The sequence below is a fragment of the Hylobates moloch genome, unplaced genomic scaffold (genome assembly GCF_009828535.3).
Source record: "Hylobates moloch isolate HMO894 unplaced genomic scaffold, HMol_V3 SCAFFOLD_1, whole genome shotgun sequence".
NCBI classification, from domain to species: Eukaryota; Metazoa; Chordata; class Mammalia; order Primates; family Hylobatidae; genus Hylobates; species Hylobates moloch.
Window position 1 is genome coordinate 93,607,858 of NW_026652276.1, and position 20,398 is coordinate 93,628,255.

General features: G+C 53.7%; 1 protein-coding gene across 2 annotated transcripts in view; it reads right to left on the bottom strand.

Annotated features, from left to right (window-relative positions):
- The window catches only part of CARD11 (caspase recruitment domain family member 11), a 137,933-nt gene that overhangs the window by 19,328 nt on the left and 98,207 nt on the right, over positions 1-20,398 (bottom strand). Inside the window, exons 4-14 of one of the 2 annotated variants that reach the window (XM_032755777.2) lie at positions 20,187-20,324; positions 18,600-18,925; positions 13,959-14,138; positions 12,890-13,042; positions 12,125-12,250; positions 11,273-11,470; positions 8,849-9,025; positions 6,767-6,818; positions 4,716-4,798; positions 3,317-3,417; positions 1,469-1,521 (exon numbers count right to left, since the gene is read on the bottom strand). In XM_032755777.2, the coding sequence (XP_032611668.1) occupies positions 1,469-1,521; positions 3,317-3,417; positions 4,716-4,798; positions 6,767-6,818; positions 8,849-9,025; positions 11,273-11,470; positions 12,125-12,250; positions 12,890-13,042; positions 13,959-14,138; positions 18,600-18,925; positions 20,187-20,324 (1,587 nt within the window). The remainder of the gene's footprint in view (positions 1-1,468; positions 1,522-3,316; positions 3,418-4,715; positions 4,799-6,766; positions 6,819-8,848; positions 9,026-11,272; positions 11,471-12,124; positions 12,251-12,889; positions 13,043-13,958; positions 14,139-18,599; positions 18,926-20,186; positions 20,325-20,398) is intronic. The other variant, XM_032755778.2, reaches the window with a different exon arrangement.

The following is a 20,398-nucleotide window of genomic DNA, read 5'->3' on the forward strand; positions in this document are numbered from 1 at the left end:
GCCGTCCTCCTGTCTTGGCTTCCCAAGGAGCTGGGACTACAGGCATATGCCACCATGCCTGGCTAGTTAATATTTTTTTGTAGAGACAGGGTCTTGCTATGTCACCCCTCCTGGCCTCCAGTGATCCACCTGCCTTGGCCTCTCAGAGTGCTGGGATTACAGGCGTGAGGCACTGCAGCTGGCTTCATTCTGTTTTTGAATTGGGCCCCCAGATTTTCATTTTGGGACGCTAAGGCCTCACCATTATCCATCAGCTTCCTGGCCCGCAGGGGCCTGAAGCAGGGCGGGAAGAGGAGGGTCTGGCCCCGATAGGAGGCCCCTCCCTATCTTCTCACCCCAGGTGGACCCGGAACACCTGGGGGAAAGACACTCACTGCCCAGAGCTCTGGATGGCTGGGATGGAGGGAACTGCAAATCTCCTCAGGGCTGATAACAAAGGCTTCTCTGCAAACGGAATTTTTCCCGACACTGCAAAATACTTTGGACGGTTGCCCGGGATTCTCTCCCCTTTCCAAAACTCTTTCAATTCTTCTCATTACCCAGCCTCGATTAGGTGCTAACCTCTCTTTAACACTTGATAGCGCTGATGCTTCCCCATTAAGGAGGACCACTCATCTTTCGTTTCATCGGTTGGCAGCCTTAGCTGGCAAAGGCTGGGGGAGCCCTGGAAGAGAGGGGGCTGGCAGGGCACACCCGGAGGACTCTGAGCCACAGTCTCCCCTGCTGCCAGCTCTGTCGGGGCCAGGGGATGCTGCCACCCTCCCTCGGTGCTGAGACAGGCTTGAAGGCGGTGACCCTGCAAGCCCGCCTTCACCCTCCCTACTTCTCCCCATCCTGCCTTGCCCCTCCAATGTCGACCCGTTCCCCTGGCCTTGCCCTTCCAATGTCGGCCTCTCCCTTCAGCCTTGCACCTCCAAGGTCTGCCTCTGCCCCTGGCCTTGTCCCTCCAAGGTTGGCCTCTCCATCTGCCTTCTGTATTCCTTTTGCAGAGGCTGGTTAACAGCTCAACACATGAATTTCGTATGAGAACTCCCTGCTCCCAGCCCACTCTCTGCCTTCCTGTTCTTTCCTGTCTCTGAGGCTCCTTTCTTTATCTATAAAATGAGGGTAACAACAGCACTTCTGAGAGCGGTTGTTGAGATTAAACTGGATCAGGTATGCAGGTCGAGCCCCTCCATGGTGCCTGGCTAGAGTATGTGAGAACTATGCTTTTTAAAAGCCCAGACCTAGCTCGCGCCCTCTGCACAGCAGCTGGATGGGCCCCCATTACCTACAAGATAAAGAACAAGCTCACAGGGCATCTCTCAGCCATGGGCAAGCCCAATGGGGGACAGAGGCTTATCTTTTGTGTTCAAGAGTGACTCTGAGTCCATTCCGCATAGTGGGTCTTAAGGACCTGTGACCCTCTACCTGTGACCCTCTGTGACCCGTCCTACCCACGACCTTCCCGGATCTGAGAGGCACGTACCATCCAGATCTAAGGCGTCAAACCCGCCGCTGTCATTGTCTTCTTCGACTGTGCTGCAAGACACAAGGGAGGGTGGGGAAAGCATGCATGTGAGTGTGAGTGTGTGTGCACGCACAGGTGAGGGACAGAGAAGCTTCTGGAAGGTTCCAGGCTTTCGAGTGGCCTTGCTTCTGAGAGGGCAGTGTGGGTGGAGGAGGCAGGAGGCTCCCTGGAAGGGTGGGCGGCCCGGAGGTCTTGGAGATTGCCTCCTCCAGCAGGGGAGGAGGAAAGCCAGGGCAGGTGAACAGAGGCCCCTCCAGCCCCACCTCCTGTTCACGTCTCTCTCACTCTTCTCCGACATGGTACAGGACAAAGATCCACCTGCCCTGTGTGATGGGTTTGGGAGCTGAGCGCCCCTCAGCCGGAGTGGACACAGCAAGCTTGCTGCGCTCCGGCGTTCTCAATTGTCTGCATGTGGTTTTTGCAATAGTGCTTCAAGGTGCAGGTGCTTTGATGCAGATGCCACATGTGGCTTCTGAAAGCTGCTTTCAACACCTGCCCCCGGTTGGCCAGAGGGAGCCCCCGCAACACAGCTGCTGGTGAAGAGGCTGGCTGGGTCTGATTTTTTTTTTTTTTTTTTTTTTTTTTAATTTTTGAGATGGAGTTTTGCTCCTGTCACCCAGGCTGAAGTGCAATGCTGCGATCTTGGCTCACTGCAACCTCTGCCTCCCGGGTTCAGGCAATTCTCCTGCCTCAGCCTCCCCAGTAGCTAGGATTACAGGTGCATGCCACCATGCCCAGCTATTTTTATTTTTTATTTTTTAAATTTTTAGTAGAGATGGGGTTTTGCCATGTTGGCCAGTCTGGTCTTGAACTCCTGACCTCAGGTGATCTGCCCGCCTCAGCCTCCCAAAGTTTTGGGATTACAGGCGTGAGCTACTGTGCCTGGCCTAGTGCAGGTCTTTGCTGCTGATCTCTGGAGCCAGCCAGGGAAGGCCATGCTGAGAGGCCCAAACCCAGGCCCCAGCAGGACTGGGGGTGTTGATCCAGCCTCCAAGGCCACTGCTTGCTCTCTGCCCTTCTGGAAACCGCCCAACAACCTCTGACTTTGTAGGTGACGTGCCAAACCCTGGCAGGTTGCAAACACCCGTCGCCCAGGCATACCTCTACTGTGGTTCTCCTCGTGAGGACACTAATGGTTTTCAGGAAGTGAGGAAGGTGGTAGAGGAGACTGGAGAAGCCACTCATGAGTTTCTTTTTTTCTTTTTTTTTTTTGGGACGGAGTCTCGCTCTGTCACCCAGGCTGGAGTGCAGGGGCATGATCTTGGCTCACTGCAACCTCCACCTGCTGGATTCAAGTGATTCTCCTGCCTCAGCCTCCCGAGTAGCTGGGACTACAGGCGCATGCCACCACACCCAGCTAATTTTTTGTAATTTTAGTAGACATGGGGTTTCACTATATTGGTCAGGCTGGTCTCTAACTCCTGACCTCAGGTGATCCCCCCGCCTCGGCCTCCCAAAGTGCTGGGATTATAGGTGTGAGCCACCATGCCCAGCCATGAGTTTCTTATTCTTTGGCAGAAAAAGCCAAGCCTTGGGGCCGTGGGGCCCAGGAACCTGATTTCTGGGCAGCATGGAGCCACGGGTCATAGGTTTTGTCCTTGGATAGGCAGCTGGGTGAACCCGGGGAGGCCACTTGCCTCCTCCGAGCCTCAGCTTCCTCATCTGTACAATGAGTAGTACCCTGCCTTTCAGGGTTGCTTCGAAGACAGCTGGGTCAGCAAGCGTGGACTGGCCCAGAGACGGGGTAAGGAGGCTTGGCATGGTGGCACGGGGCAAATGCCCAGTCCTCCCTCACCTGCCACCCACCTGCGATGGGGCGCATCCTCCTTGTAGCGTCTGACGATGGAGTCGTTTCCCGGGGGCTCGGCGGTGATTGACATGATGCTGCTGCGGCTCCGGGGGGGCTGCTTCAGACACAGACACACACACGTTACAGGTGCATAAATATTACACATGCAGGGACTAAATTCAATGCAAAATCGTGCCCGCCTCCTACTCAGGCGGCATGGAGGCAGCGAGCCGGCTCTCAGCGGTGACCTTGGCTGGAGCAGGCTCGTGCTCAGCCCGGAGTGGCCGCAGCCGCCGAGCTTGGAGCACATCTGCTCACACATCTGCTCACAGGGAGAACGCAGGCGGGAGCCAGCCGGCTGGGGTACTGGGGCGCTGCCTCGCCATGGTGCACAGGCTGAGCTCAAGGCCCCCAGGCTGCACCTGCTGTGGGCACCTGCTCTAAACATGGTGAATAGTGTGGTCCTGGGGTGTGGGGAGGGCAATGGTGCCCCGGACGGCACAGCTGCCGGAGAGCGACCTTTGAAACCAGGCCTGCTGGCTCCTGGCCAGAGCCACTCTTAATAAGAGCCTGGGATTCTGCCACCCAGGGCAGCCATCAGACAGGAATCATTCATTATAAAATCTCTGCCTCCCCCAGGGCCTGATTTTGGAAGCTGAGCTGACAAGCTTCCCAGGGCTTCCCCTTGGGGTTAGAATTTCTAATCTTGGGCCTTCTGCTGCCTGGCAGGGGGTGGGCAGTGCTGGATGCAGTGGCTAGGACCCTGCCCGGCTCTGCCCAGGTAGGGGTTCTGGGCTGGGGAGGGGGCCCTGAGCCTCAGCTCTGCGGCGGCTCCAGCCGCTCACAGCTCCCTGCCCTGCCTGCCGCCTGCTCCCCAGGCTGCGGGAGTTGCCAGGGGCTGAGAAGTTGCGGCAGAATTTTCACGGCCTGTGCCATGCGCGACAGCCCCTGGGAGGCCCAGCTCCTCTTCCCACCAAGTGTTAAATTGGGAAAGGAGGCGGCAAGAAGGTGTAAATACATTGCGAGGCTGTGGAAACCTCTCTAAATAAACATAAGGGAGGCTGGGGCTGCAGCCCAGAGCAGGCAGCAGCGCTGCTCAGAGGCTGGGACTTAGGGTAGGAAGGCGAGGTGGGTTGGGGCTGGTGGGGTGGATGAGGCTGGGGTCCCAGGACGGTGTTCTGCAGCAGGAGAGGGTGTTGGGGGATGAGCTGGGGCCCCGGATGGCACTCTGGAGGGAGAGAGGGTGGTGGGGATAAGCTGGGGCCCTGGAGGGCGTTCTGCAGGGGCAGGGAGAGGGTGATGGGGATGAGCTCTGGAGGGAGAGTGGGTGGTGAGCATGAGCTGGGGCCCCGGACACTGTTCTGCAGGGGGAGACAATGGAGGGGACCCACAGGTCGGGCAGAAGCTGCAGCTCACCATCTTGGTGAAGGAGTTGGTGATGGGCAGAGATCCGCAGGGGCTGGGGCTGGCGTCCGTGCCTTCTTCCTCGTGCCCCTTGGCTGTCCCCATGGGAGATGAGGTGGGAGAGACAGAGAAAGGACAAGGGGGCCAGGGAGCATTTGAGGTGGAAGAGAGAGAGGCGAGGGAGAGACAAGGTGGGGAAAGGGAAGTCAGAGCCCCATGGCCAATAGGCACATGGGGCTGTCCGGCGTCATCCCAAACCTCCTTCTAACGAGGTGGGTCTGGGGCCTCTTCGCTCCCTTGGGGCTCACTCCCCTCTCTATGGCATCTGCTGGAGAAAGAGCCCTCAAAAACCTCCCCTTGCTTTTTATTAAATTTAATTTTTTACAGAGATGGTGTCTTGCTGTGTTGCCCAGGCTGGTCTTGTTGCTCTCTGTGTCCCCTCCTTGCTCCCACCCTTGCTGTGTGTGCCCATGTTCTGTGCACAGAGAGATATACATACATGCACCCCCATCAGCGGATGCCTTCTGGGGAGGAACCATATGCTGTCCTTCCCTGGGCCCCCAGCACCTGGCACTGGGAAGCCTATTAAGGTCTGATGAGGAGTGAAGAAGCCCCATGGCCACTGCATCCCGTCCCTTCCCTTTGACGTAACCCCCTTCTCTGCTTCCTGCAGGCCCCAGGCCCTTTGCACCTCCCTTCTGATAAAGAAGGCTGTTGAGACACCGGATGTGGCCGTGAGGGAGCTGGACAGGGCCCCCCGCCCTGGCCTCCCTCCGCTACCCTCCATGTCCAGAGAGAAAGGCCTTAAGCATGGGTCTGCACTCTTCACTCTCCAGCCCACCCCAAAGCCACCTGGGGGAGGCTTCATCCTTGCCATGCAGGATGAAGTCCGTATCTTCAGCGAGGCGCCCACAGTCTCAGCCCAGTGCTCTCCTGCTTTGCGCTCTGGTGCGGCAGGGCAGCTTCTGACCTGTGCACCTACCTCCTGGTCTCCACACCTCTGTTTATAGGCCCCTCTCTGACCTGAGGAGTCCTTCCAGACACTGTGTCCCTCCAGCAAAAGGCTCCCTTTTCCAGCCCCAGTTTAAATGTACACCCCACCCCCACCTTTTTCTTTTTCTTTTTTTTGTTTTGAGACAGCATCTCACTCTGTCGCCCAGGCTGGAGTGCAGTGGTGCCATCTTGGCTCACTGCAACCTCCACCTCCTGGGCTCAAGCGATTCTCCTGCCTCAGCCTCCTGAGTAGCTGGGATTACAGGCATCTGCCACCACGCCCGGCTAATTTTTGTATTTTTAGTAGAGACAGGGTTTCACCATGTTGACCAGGCTGGTCTCAAACTCCTGACCTCAGGTGATCCGCCCGCCTTGGCCTCCCAAAGTGCTGGGATTATAGGTGTGAGCCACCATGCCCGGCCAAATGTGCCCTTCTTGATGGATCCTTCTCCGACCTTTGTCCAGCCACTCTCAGGACCCATGCACTTTCCACCTCCTGGCTGTGGCCCTGCCTGAGTGTGTGGGGTCTATGGGCATCTACTTGGGCCTTCCAGCACCTGGTACATAGTAGGTGCTTGATTTGCTTAGGCAAACCCTTCTAGCTGATCTGTCACTCCCAGAGACATGGTGAGGACAAAAGAGAAGATTCTGAAGGTAGTGTGTCTTGGAGAACCAGGGACTGACGAAGGAACCAGCCTCCTGTGAGGTCCTGTGGGGACCACCCGGCCAAAAGTCTTGGAAGAGGGTCAAAGAGTCCTCTTACTGAGAAGCCATGGGCAAAACGCACAGTTCAGCTAATGCACCAGGGGTTCCGGACAGACCCACCGGGAGAGGCGGGGAAGCATGGAGGGAACCACAGAGGGGACCTTTCAGTGGTTGGGACTCCTGCCCGCTTTGAATGACGATGAACATTAATTGCTATTTGGATGGACCCCCACCACCCCAAGACCCCCGAGAACCTGCCACGTTTACCGCGCAGGATTGTTCGTTACAGTGGGAGAAACAGATGGACCGAGAGAGACAGAGTGACAGATGAGACAGGCCAAGAGAGATCTGGGCGTCTCACTAACCTTGAAAATCTGATGTTCGCTTCAGGCTGATGGGGGATTTGGCTCTCTGCAGCTAAAAGGGAGGGGAGGGGAAGAAACAAGACACAAGACACAAATCAAACAGGGACCTAGACACATGTCACCGGGGCTTAGAAAAAAATAAAGCAAGGCCAGCCATCCTGTCCCTCGTCATACGGCCACCAGGGTTGGCCCGGAACGCACATGGACCGATGCTCATCTCCCGCGGCCGGGACGACAAGACACAGCGGCTCCCCTGGGCTTGAATCAGGCAGCTGCTGGTATAGACAAGCTCTCCTCCCAGGGCGGCCATGCAATATGGCTCATGGCAGAAGACAGGACAGGAGCCAAGAGCGGCAGAGGGGACCAAGCGATGTGCGGGGAGTGTGAAGCTGAGCAGAGTTGGGTGCACGACACAGAGCGGGTTTCAGAAGAGGGTGAGGCTGCCGGGCAGGTGCCCTGGCCACCCCCGGCCCAGAGTGCTAACGGGCTCTTAGTCAGCTCAGATGTGCTGCCTCAGGCCTTCTGGCTTGGCGTGTGCAAGGCTGGGAGAGACGGAGGCACTGTCAGGCCCTGCTGTGGCGTCTCATTCATTCACTCATTCCCCCCGCATCGAGAGCCAGCCGTGGGCTTCAGGTTGCCCGAGATTCTGAGCAAAGCGACAGGATTACTGCTAACTCCAGCTCCCAGGATGGTGCCTGACATGTGACAGGCATGTGATTGGCACTCAATACATATACTCAATACATATGTGATGAATAAACAAATGAATTTTTTTTTTTTTTTTTGAGATAGAGTCTTGCTCTATCACCCAGGCTGGAGTGCAGTGGTGCGATCTCGGCTGACTGCAACCTCCGCCCTGCTGGGTTCAAGTGATTCTCCTGCCTCAGCCTCTTAAGTAGCTGGGACTACAGGTGTCCACCACCACGCCCAGCTAATTTTTGTATTTTTAGTAGAGATGGGATTTCGCCATGTTGGCCAGGCTGCTATCGAACTCCTGACCTCAGGTGATCCATCCACCTCAGCTTCCCAAAGTGCTGGGATTACAGGTGTGAGCAACTGTGCCAAGCCTGAATTTGGAAATGATGCTCATTTCATTCTCTTTCCCTCCTTCCACCTTTCTTTCTTTCTCTCTTTCTTTCTTTCCTTCCTTCTTTCTTTTTTTCTTTTTCCTTTCTTTCTTTCTTCTTTCTTTCTTTCTTTCCTTTCTCTCTCTCTCTCTCTCTCATTATTGAGACAGGGTCTTGCTCTGTCACCCAGGCTGGAGTATAGTAGTGCTATCATAGCTCACGGCAGCCTCCAACTCCTAGGCTCAAGTGATCCTCCTGCCTCAGCCTCCTGAGTAGCTGGGACTACAGGTATGTACCACAATGCCTGGCTGTTTTTTTTCTTTCTTTTTTCTTTTATTTTCTTTCTTTTTTTTTTTGAGACAGAGTCTCGCTCTGTCGCCCAGGCTGGAGTGCAGTGGTGCAATCTCAGCTCACTGTAAGCTCCGCCTCCCGGGTTCATGCCATTCTCCTGCTTCAGCCTCTCCGAGTAGCTGGGACTACAGGAGCCCGCCACCATGCCCGGCTAATTTTTTGTATTTTAGTAGAGACGGGGTTTCACCGTGGTCTCGATCTCCTGACCTTGTGATTCGCCCGCCTCAGCCTCCCAAAGTGCTGGGATTACAAGCGTGAGCCACCGCGCCCGGCCCTCTTTTTTTTTTTTTTGAGACACTGGATCTTCCTATGTTGCCCAGGCTGGTCTGGAACTCCTGACCTCAAGTGATCCTTCCACATTGGCCTCCCAAAGTGCTGGGATTACAGTCGTGAGCTACCACGACCAGCCTGTCTTTCTTTCTCTCTCTTTAACGTCTATTACATTTATAAGAGTGAGGGAATCCATAAAAATGTACAAATGAGTAAAAAGCGAGTTGGCAGGATTTCCACCTTACAGGGTTGAAATAGACTGAGTCACAGTCTGGGCACCCAAGACCCACCCAGAAGCAGGCATGGCTGTGCTGCCCCGTCACTGCCTGCAGGGGCCCCCGGCTCACAGACCTTCTGCCCTGCACCTGCGCCCCCTCCCTCCACACCCATGCACCTGGATGCCCTTCAGGTTCATTCTGCGCTGGGGCGGATGGTAGGGCAGGAAGTACTTGCTGTCTTCGGGTGACTCCTCCGAGGTGGAAGAATCGTCAGCTTCTTGACCATTGGTCCTGGGGCTGGCGTCCCCAAAGTCCTGAGAGATGATGGTTACTGGCAGGTTCCTGGGCAGACTCTGGGGACAGAGAAAAGCTGGTGTTAGTGATGGGGTTTGGCGATGTGCCACCAGTGGGTAAAATGGCTGGGCTGACAGCGCCATCGTTCCCTCGGCCACCCGAGCATGAAGCTCACTTCCGCGACCCCAACCGTAACCTCAGACACTGAGCCCCATCATTCCAGCCTACAATGCATCCTCCTCCCAGGCTTCCGGTCCAGTCTCCCAAGCAAGCCCCGGTCTTCTCGTACAATGGTAAAGGCATTGCCTCCTAACTGGCCTCAGCCTCTTATATCTCATCTGCCACCATTAAATTTCTAATTTCTAGCCCTGTGCCTGAGCTAAAAATATAAAAAATATTCAGAATGACTGAATGATGTTAAAAAAAAACACACACACACAGTGCTAGGTACTGTCTGGAGTGCTTCATAGCTGTCACCTCATTGAATCCTTCCTGACAAGTAGAGGTTGTTGTTGATAATCACTTCTTACAAAATAGGAAGCGGAGTGCTGTGTCATGAAGGAACTACGTGGCCCACAAAGCCACGTGGCACCCTCATGCTGTGCTGCCTCCAAACTCAAAGCGTCTTGTTCCACTCCCTGTGCAAAATCCTTCAGGGGCTCAAAATAGCAGTAGAGCTCCTGGGTGTGCACAGCCCACCTTGGCGTGCCCCGTTACCCCCCTGCTGCTCCTTGACTCCCACTCTGCAGATGGATGGAAGCGCCGGTCATGGCCTGCTGACAGCACAGCGGGCTACATGCCAGGCCTGTATTCACGCTGTAACTGCAGCTGGGAACGCGAGTCCTTCCAAAGTGCTGGGATTACAGGCCTGAGCCACCGCGCCCGGTCAGGGTCCCTTCCTTTATAAATGAGGACACGGAGCGTGCTTTCCATGCAGGACAGTTCCGTGGGGTAAATGAGGTAACGCACAGAGGGCACGTTGTGTGGCACCTGCACGTGACGGCGCTCGGTAAACCCAGAGCTATAATAGTGATAACATCTACCCCTGGAGGAGGCATTCCTTCATTTCTCAGTGCCTGGGGCCCTGCTGGGAAATGCACTCTGCAATTCACATAGTCCATAAATGAGGGTTTACTCACAGGCACTAGGAACCATAATGACCGCAGGGTGTCTTAAACCCAGTGACGGTTCAGGTGTGCGGGGGAACCCCAGTGGGAGGTCAGCAGCTGGCTGTGGTCACAGAGAGGGCACTGAAGCTCCTAAGGGGGAGGCTGCCCAGCAAGGAAGTGGCCAGGTCAAGCTTGCCCTGCATCTTCTTTTTTTTTTTTTTTTTGAGATGGAGTCTTGCTCTGTCACCAGGCTGGCATGCAGGGGCGTGATCTCGGCTCACTGCAACCTCCGCCTCCTGGGCTCAAGCGATTCTCCTGCCTCAGCCTCCCAAGTAGCTGGGACTACCAGCTCGCACCACCACGCCCGGCAATTTTGTTGTATTTTTAGTAGAGACAGGGTTTCACCATGTTGGTCAGGCTGGTCTGGAACTCCTGACCTCGTGATCCACCCGCCTCAGCCTCCCAAACAGCTGAGATTACAGGCGTGAGCCCCCACGCCCGGCCCCCTGCATCTTCTTATTTATGTTTTTAATTTTACTTTTTTAAATTTTTAAAAATTTTTACTCTGTTGCCCAGACTGGTCTTGAATTCCTGTCCTAAAGCGATCCTCCCACCTCAGCCTCCCAAAACGCTGAGATTACAGGCATGAGCCACTGTGCCCAGCCCTATCCTGCATCTTCTAACTTCAAAATGAGTGGCTTCCACTCATCACTAAACAGACACAAACACAAGACTAAAAGATGTGGATTATGCTGGGTGTGGGAGGGAACTTCCGGCTTCAAATATATGAAAAGCCAACCGGGCACAGTGGCTCACAGCTGTAATTCCAGCTCTTTGGGAGGCTGAGGCAGGAGGATCACTTGAGAATAGGAGCTTAAGACCAGCCTGGGAAACAGTGAGACCTCGTCTGTACAAAAAAATACAAAATTAGTCAGGCATGGTGGTGTGCACCTTTAGTCCTGCTACCCGGGAGGCTGAAGTGGGAGAATTGCTTGAGCCCAGGAGTTTGAGGCTGCAGTGAGCTATGATGGTGCCACTGCATTCCAGCCTGGGCAAAAGAGCGAGACCCTGTCTCAAAAATAAAACTAAACTAAACAAAGGACAAGGAACCATTCATTGCACGGGGAGGCAGCCACTGGTCACAGCCCTCAGTGGGCACCTGGCTTCAGGCATGGGGCCCTGCCCGTCCCGCCCTACCTGGTCCAGGTTGTTGCTGTCCTTGGAGAGGCGCCGGAGCTTGCTCTCCAGGTTGACGATGCAGGCCTCCCGCCGCACCATCTCGATCCTCATCTCGTCGTTCTTCTCCTCCAGCTCGCGGATCTGCTTCCTGTACTTGTCCTTTTCTATTAAGCACTGCGAGTACTGCGTCTGAGCTTCATCTCGGGAGTGGAAGGCCTGCCAGGGAGAAGCCGGACAAAGGCTGCTTTGGGGGTTGCACCCCAGCCAAATCCAGCTGGGCCCAGGGACAGGCATGGTCCCCAACCCAGGGGCCAGCCACATCATCTGTGGCTCTCGTCTGCAGCCTGACACCCGGGTGTGTCAGTCACTACCTTCTTCATTAACACAATCACAGAGCCGATGGTCTGACCCTTGCTAGTGGCAGGCTCTGTTGAGAGCTTTGATGCAGTATCCCTGGAAGGCCACAGCCTGTCCCTATGAGGTGGTGCTACCATAATTATCCCCATTTTATAGATGAGGGCACTGAGGTCAGGGTGGCAGCTTGCCTATGGGCATACACCTTATGAATGACAGGGCTGGATCTGAACCCATCCTCTCACCCGAGAGAACAGACAACATTTAAGAACGATGCTTGGTTGTGGGAGCTGCTGGAGCCCAGCTCGGAGCCTTCTGATACCCAAATGCCTGTGACTTCCAAAAGCCTTTTGGGATAGAATTCATCTTTGGAACAGAAATGGGAAAGATGGATTCAGGAGTGATCCCTGCATTGTCAGTGACGTTGCACTGGACAAAATGAAGGAACTGGTGGTCTGGGGCGTGGGCCTCGCTGTGCAGCCTTGCCACCCTGCACACTGCAGGTGGTGCCTGTACCTGGTCCCGCTCCCGCTCCACCTCTTCCAGCTGCAGCATGACCGTGTTCATGCGGTGCTTGTACATTTCACAGTCCTTCCCCAGGGTCGAGCACTTGAGCTCCAGGTCCTCCTTCTCCTCCAGGTACTGTGAACGACACAGAGAAATCAATACATGCATCAAGCAATCAATAGGTCAGGGCTGTTCTCTGCTCGTGCCTTCCCGCCAGCTGGCTGGAGCTGGCCTGTCCCTCCCTAAGCTGGCATGGTCAGGATATGGCCTGCCTTTCTGAGAACCGGCTATCTGACCACTGGGGCTCAAGGTAGGAGACCAATCAACCCAGCATTGTCGTGAACCCACTACGGACCAGGTAACGTAGGGGAGGACAGTGTGGTCTCAATCAGGAGGGGGACACAGGTGCTAACCTGGTGCAATAGCTTGTAAATGCCCAAGGGTGGCCAGCACATCTGGGATCCTGCAATCCGCAAGGTGTGGGTGAGGCTCTGAGACTCACACCTTGGCAGGTATGTGGGTTCCCCCAATCCCAAGCCCTCACCCTCCCCTCTGCCCACATTGCTCCCGCCCCCAGGCCCTCATCTGGTTGATAAACTGCAGCTTCTGCCAGGGGCTGAATACCAGGAAGTACAGGAGATTTATGCCAGGGGTCTGACCTAGTCCCTGGAAAGGAGTGTGGGGTCAGGGAGGTCCTGCTGACACACACCACTGCCCCCTGGTGTGAAGGGGGCCAGCCGAGGGCACTGCTGGCCAGGCGATCCCCACTCCCACCTTGTCCCGCAGCTCCTCCGCCTGGCGAGCCTCCTCCTGCAGGTTGTAGATCCTGTTGACCAGCTCCTGCCGGTCCTCCAGGGCCTCCTTGCGGTCGTGTTCCAGGATGTCCAGGATGGCCTTGTCCGAGTCTGGCAGGCTGCGCTTCCCGGCCTGGGTGGGAGGGAGGAGGTTTAACAGGGTCAGGGTCGGGGTGGAAAGCCAGGTGGTCCTGGAAGGCAGGGGACAGAAGAACCAGCAACAGACACGGACAGAGCAGAATGTTTTGTGCCTGGAAGGTAGAGGCGAGAAGAGATGTATGTCCCCTGGGGTCTCTAAGAAGCTTAGCATTTAAGAAGTTGATTGCCTGGAAAGAAGCAGAAAACTGGCTTTTGCTTGGGCGTATCCTGGGCCTTTTGTTCTCCCTGGTGCTTATCGGAGCTCAGAGAAGCAGTTGCTGCACCCGAAACACTTTTTAGATGCTGCCCCTGAAATACCGAGGAATCTGTTCTGGAGAAGCTGGGTTCATCCTCAGCTCTGAAACAGAGCCTCAAATACCAGGCACCCGCTCCTTGGGGGACTGTTCTGGAGGGAGCAGGAGGATGCATTTTTTTTTCTTGCCCTGCAGATATGTCTTGGGATGTCAGTCCTCAGCAACTTCCTCCTCCGTGCCCACAAGTGATTCAGCGGTGACAAGTGTGGGGAGGCATTTGAGGTTGGAACAAGTGGCACGGAGCTTAGAGTTGAGTTTCTTGGAATCTTTAAGGGCATGTAGGTTTCCTAGATGTCCTCGTCTCTTCCCACAGTGCTCAGGGCATTGACTTCCACGTGGTTGGTGATTTTCCTGGAGTGCTTCAAATAAGCACATGTTTTCCCAAGTATGATCTCCTGTCTCTGACAAATCAGTGGTGGGGGTCACTGCTTTACAGAGGAGGAGACAAAGGTGCCCAAGGATGGCATGCATGTCTGTGATCCTGCAGTCAGCATGGGTGAGGCTCAGGGACTCACACCCTGGCAGGTTCATCGTTTCTCCCAACCCCAAGCCCTCACCCTCCCGCTACCCACGCTGGCCCCGCCCCCAGGCCCTCACCTGGATGATGGACTGCAGCTCCTGGTTTTTGGTCTTCAGCATTTCATTCTCCCGCTCCAGTTCCAGAACCTGCTCCTTCTTGGGCCGATTTTCAATGTCATTCTTCAGTTTCAGAGACTGATTTCTCTCCAGCTTACATTCCTCCTCCATCTTATTCAACCGGTGCTTTAGCTGATCGATCTGAAATACCCCAAGGGTGCCGAGGGGAGAAGGCAGGTGGCAAGAAACACTCAGAAAAGGCAACGCTTCCCCAGATCCCACTGGGCTGGCACCATAACCTGAATTATGCCCCTCTCTCCTTCTTCCAGGGGCAGAGAAGGGCTCCAAGAAACCTTCTCCAGTAAAACAAACTGTCATCTCCCTGTTGATGGAGAGTTCCTGATTAGTCTATTTAGAATAGCTCCAAAGGGGCTACAGGCCTCAGAGAAAATTCCCTCAACCTTTGTCAGGTGGAACAGGTTATGGATTTGGGGATAAAAGAGATTCAAGTTGGTGTTTGCCACTTCAATGCCCTTCTCTGATGGGTTTCAAATTCTGATCCTCGAAACTCAAGGATTTCCCTGAAGAATGCAGGGGTTATCTAGGGGGAAGGAGGAGATGGTTGAGAAGTCGAGGTTCTGGGCATCCACACTCACTTCACATCCCAGAACAGTTCTGCTTGTGTGGTTTGTTCTTGTTCACACAAGATTTTATTTGGATAAATAGCACTGTTGCTAAAAAGGAAGAGGAAGAGGAGGAGGAAGAGAAAAAAAAAAAGAAGAAAAAGCAGGAGAAGGAGGAGAAGAAGAAAAGTAGAGGAAGAAGAAGAGGAAGGGGAAGAAGAGAAAGGAGAAGAAAAGGAAGAGAAAGAAGAGGAAGAGGAGGAATCAGAAGGAATCAGAAGGAGAAGGAGAGGAGGAGGAAGGAGAGGAAAGAGGAAGAAGAGGGGGAGAAGAAGGAAGAGGAGGAGGAGAGGAGGAGGAGGAGGAAGGAGGAGAGGAAGAGGAAGAGAAAGAGGAGGAAGAAGAAGGAGGAGGAGGAGGAGAAGAAGGAAGAGGAGAAGGAGAAGAAGAAGAAAGAAGGAGGAGGAGGGGAGGAGAAGGAGAAGGAGAAGGAGAAGGAGGAGGAGGAGGAGGGGGAGAAGACAGCCTGAAATCCACTGAATTGTAATTTCACAGAATCTCCGGCCTAAAGAACTTCCCTAGACTTAGTGGCAGAAAGAGTGGCTTCCTGGAGGAGGCAGCTATCACATCTGGAAATGAGACAAGTGGAGTTGTGCTGATTTTCACACTCAAGATTTAGTGTCAGGAACTGGGACCAGCAGAAGACTTCTTCAACCTGTGAGACTAACCTGTGTGCCTCCCCAAACACATCAGCTTTGCTAAAATATCCCAAACAAGAAGGTTGCATTCGAGGGCTATAAAGAGGGGAGGCACCAAAGGCGAGAGTGTCATTTTTCAAATCTAGTCTTGGAGGGAGAATTGTCTCAAGGAATCTGGCAGGTAGAGAGCAGTGGCTTTAGCAAGAAAAGACCAGCTCCTGCACCCCAGTGATTAACCTGAGACGATGAAGAAAGAGGCGTGTAGGAAGCAGCCCGAGGCCAAGAAAACCAGCCAGGGACTCTGCTGGCCAGATGTTCTTCCAAATTCTACTTACACTTTCTCACTATTAATATATCTCCAGGGAAACAGAACACAGGAGAAAGTTCCGGGAGAGAAACCTGTAAGTCCCTGCCACAGGGTAACTTCCCCAAATCCTAGGTAAAAACAGCATAGAAATCTCTCCTCCTGCTCATGAAAAAAAAAAAAATCTCCTCAGCATCTTCAAAGCTCAACCCAAGTGTCCCGGGCTAAGTCCCGGGTCCCACACGAGCAGGCATGGGGTGCTAGCATTGTGGGGTGTTTACAGGGTCAGCCACTCTGCCAAAGACCTACGGTTCAGCATCCCAGCAATCGTAGGGCACAGGTATTACTTTCATTATTGCCATCTGCAAATGAGGAAACTGAGGCCAATAGCTAAGTAAGTCATAAAGCATAAAGCCAGAATTTGAACTCAAAACTACAGGACTTACAAAGCTCATGCTCCTAACCAAAACACTATTGCCTGCTATGCCACTGACTCAATTCACCTGAATTCCTGGTGGATTGTTTACAGATCTGTCTGCTTCACTAAATTGTAAGTGACCTGAGCACAGCTCACGTTATTTATCCCCGTGTCTCCCACAGTGCTTTGCACAGTGCCTCACACGTGGCAGGTGCTTAATAAATATTCTGTGAGTCTGTTTTCCACCCAGCAGCCAGAGTGATCCTTCTCAGATATAAATCGTCACTCCTCAGCTCTCAATCCTTCAGAGACTTCTCATCACAACTAGAATAAATCCCAAAGTTCTTACCATGCCCCCGTGATCTGGACCCTGGCCATCCCTTCCACTCCGTTCTGTACCATTTGTTTATTTGGCTCTGGCCCCACTGACTCTCCTGCCATTTCTTTTCTCTTTCATTTTTTTCTTTTCCTTCCTTCCTTCCCTCCTTCTGTCCTTCCTTCCTTTCTTCCTTCCTTCCTTCCTTCCTTCCTTCCTTCCTTCCTTCCTCCCTCCCTCCCCTTCCTTACTCCCTCCTTCCCTCCCTCTTCCTTCCTTCCTCCCTCCCACTCCTTCCTTCCTTCCTCCCTCCCTCCCAGTCCTGCCTTCCTCCCTCCCTCTTCCTTCCTTCCTCCCTCCCTCCCTCCCTCCCTCTTCCTTCCTTCCTCCCTCCCTCCCTTCCTCCCTCCCTTTCTTCCTTCCTTCCTTCCCTCCCTCCCCCCTCCTTCCCTTCTTTCCTTCTTCCTTCCTTCTTTTTCTTTCTCTTTCTCTCTCTTCCTTCCTTCCTTCCCTCCCTCCCTCCCTCCTTCCTTCTTTCCTTCCTTCCTTTCGTTCTTTCTTTTGACAGGCATGGCTCACTGCAGCCTCGACCTCCCAGGCTCAGGCAATCATCCTGCCTTATCCCCCCCAGTAGCTGGGACCACAGACACATATCACCATGCCTGGCTTATTTTTGTAGAGATGGGGTTTTGCCATGTTGCCCATGCTGGTCTCAAACTCCTGGACTGAAGCAATCCTCCCGCCTTGGCCTCCCCAAATGCTGGGATTACAGGTGTGAGCCACCAAGCCCAGCCTTCCTGCTGTTTCTTCAAAAACAAAAACAAAAAAACATGCCCCCTACTTGTGGCCTTTGCAAGTGCTTTCCCCCGAGACTTGCATGGTTGGCTCCTTTTATCCCTTCAGATCTCTGTTCATGCGTCTCCTTCTTAGAGACCTTTGCTGACCACCCCATTTAAAGTAGCAACCCTCATGTTCTGTCCTCACGCCCTGTCTTCTCTTCTTGATAGCACTCATTTCTACCAAGTATTTATGCATTTGTTTTCTGATTACAATGTTAGTTCCACGACAGTAGGGTTTTAGTCTTGAGCTATGTATTCCTGGAAAAGAGCCTGGGGGCCAGGCGTGGTGGCTTATACCTGTAATCCCAGCGCTTTGGGAGGCCAAGTGTGCAGATTGCCTGAGCCCGGGAGTTCAAGACCAGCCTGGGCAACATGGCAAAACACTGTCTCTACTAAAAATAGAGAAGGGCGGGGGGGGGGGTGGATAGGAAAAAAATAGAAAAAAACTAGCTGGCATAGCATGTACCTGTAGTCCCAGCTACTTGGGAGGCTAAGGTGGGAGGATCACCTGAGCCTGCAAGGCCAAAGCTACAGTGAGCTGTGATCACACCACTGCACTCCAGCCTGGGTGACAGAGTGAGACTGTCCAAAAACCCCTCCAAAAAACCCGAAAACAAAAAGCCTGGTACCCAATGGCACTCCATAAACAGAGAGAATGAACGAGGCTGGGTGCAGTGGCTCATACCTGTAATCCCGCCACTTTGGAAGGCCAAGGCAGGCAGATCACTTGAGCCCAGGAGTTGCAGATCAGCCTGGGCAAAATAGCGAGACCCCTTTTCTACAAAAAAATTGAAAGAATAGCCTGGCGTGATGGCGGGCACCTGTAGTCCCAGCTACTTTGGAGGCTGAGACAGGAGGATTGCTTGAGTCTAGGAGGTCAAGGCTTCAGTGAGCCATGATCACACCACTGCAGCCTGGGCAGTGGAAGACCCTGTCTCAAAAAAAAAAAAAAAAAAAGAAAGAAAGAAAAGACAGAAAAGAAAGGAAGGAAGGAAGAGAGAGGAAGGAAGGAAGGAGGGAAGAAGGAAAGAAAGGAAAAGAAAAAAGAAAAGAAAGGAAAATAAAATAAAAGAAAAAAGATGTAAATCTCCTTAATTCATTTGCGAAGTGAGCCATTCTGGGAGCCCCACCGGGTCTGCATGCGCTTGCACAAGGTGGATCTGGGACCCAGCCGGTGGTGGAAAGCTGCACTGGGTCGGTCCTTGTGCGCATGTCTGCCCATGCGCACAGGGGATGTAGGCCACTGAACCGGTAGCGCTAAGCACTATGGGTACACGTGCAGGCACTTAGTGGACCTAGGACTCCCAGAGGCCCTATGTCCTCCATTCCCTCTCACCTGGCTGGCAGGAAGCTCCAGCAGACCATGTGCATGTGCCTACACCTGCTTCATGGGGGACTTGAGCCCTGGTGACATTTGTTTCCCCCCGGGTCACCCTGGGGGAGTAGCCCTTGGGCACCCCTCACCTCGAGTTGGAGGTCTCGGCTCCTCATGACCGCCATGTTCTTCTCCTCACTGAGCTGTGCGTAGCGCATGGCTAAGTTGTAGTTGTCGTCCTTCACCTTGACCAGCTCGTCGTTGTAGCTGTCCCGCTCTTCCTTCATCTTGTAGTACCGCTCCTGGAAGGTCAGCAGCTCCACGCGCGTCAGCGTCATCTGCTTCTTCTCATCCTCCAGCTGCCGCAACCTGGCCAGCAGCTCGCAGCGTTGCAGGTCCTTGGCCTTCATCTGCTGCTGCAGCTTGATGACCTCGTTCATCAGGAAGTGCGTGAGGCCCTCGTGGCCTTCCTCCACTGTGGAGAGGGGGCACCCAGTCAGGCCTGAGGACTGGGAAGTGGGAAAAGGAGGTTCCAGACGCAGGGCAGGTGCCATTCATTCACTCACTCACCAACGTTGTGCCGAGCTTTTTACTCACTCTGCCCACGGGGCACTGGGGATTCAGAGTGAGCGAGACTCACAGTCCTGGCCCCGGGAGAGCTTATGGTGTAATAAGAGAAACACATTTAAAAAAATCAAATGATACCACAAATAGAATTACAGACCGTGAGGATTTCACAAAGTAAAGGTAGATGGGGCTATGAGAGTGTGTAGCAGGGGCCCAGATCCAGCCTCGTGGGCAGAGGGGCTTGGAGAAGGCTCCTGATGGTTGAGGTAAAATGTTAAGTTAGAGAGAGAAAAGGCATTCTAGGAAAGGGGAACAACATTGCCAAGGCCATATGGGGAGGAGGGAGGAACTTGGCATATTTCAGGAACTGAACGAAGACCAAAGTGGCTGAAGGAGAGAGAGAGAAAAGAAAGGCGAGGCTGGGAGTGTCAGCAGGGACTGGATCATGAAGGGTCCTTGTGGGCTGCATTAAAGACCTGGGTCTTTTTTTATATTTTAAAGCAGGGTCTCGCTCTGTTACCCAGGCTGGAGTACAGGGGCATAATCACAGCTTATTGCAGCCTGGAACTCCTGGGCTCAAGCAATTCTGTGGCTGCAGCCTCCAAAAGTGTTGGAATTTCAGGCGTGAGCCACTGTGCCTGGCCAAGACCTGGGTCTTTACAAAGAAGCAATGAAAAACAACCAAAGGGTTTTAAATAGGGGAGGAAGAATGGAGAAAGCACTGGAACAGATGGGGAATGGATATAGAGAGTTGGTGGGGTTGTGGGAGTCTGGACTGTGGGAAGTGTTGGGGAGGGAGAGAAGACTGATTCAAGAATGTTTAGAAAGGAAGATTAAGAAGGCAAGATGCTCAAGGGCTCTGGTCCATGACAGACTAGAAAGAATGCAGCCAAGGCAAGGACAAGATCTACGGGGTAGAATGAACTTGTGTTCCCCCTGGCGCCATTCATGGGGGATGGTCCGTGAACAGCCACTTCTCTTGGCTCCTGCCTCCTTTTGCCCCCGTTAATCTTTCATCATCAAGCAAAATAAGTGGTTGACAGACCCCAGTTCTATATGTCATGGATTCACAGCTTAAGAACCATGCCACTACTGAGGACACACACACACACACACACACACGCCCCTCCTCTTAGAGTCCAGATGTTCCCAATGGCAAAAGCACTTACCCACAATGGTGGAGAATCTCCGAGTGGGCTCTTTCCCAGTCACCAGTTTGTACAGCTCTGGGTAATAAAATTCCAGGCTCTCCAAGAAGACCACATAGCCCCTTTGCCCCTTGGTATGTAGAATGTCCAACAGCCGGCCTAGGGGAAACAGCAGATCACTCTGTGAGAATACATATCTGATGGAACGCACGTCTCTGTGGCTGGTCTCATCC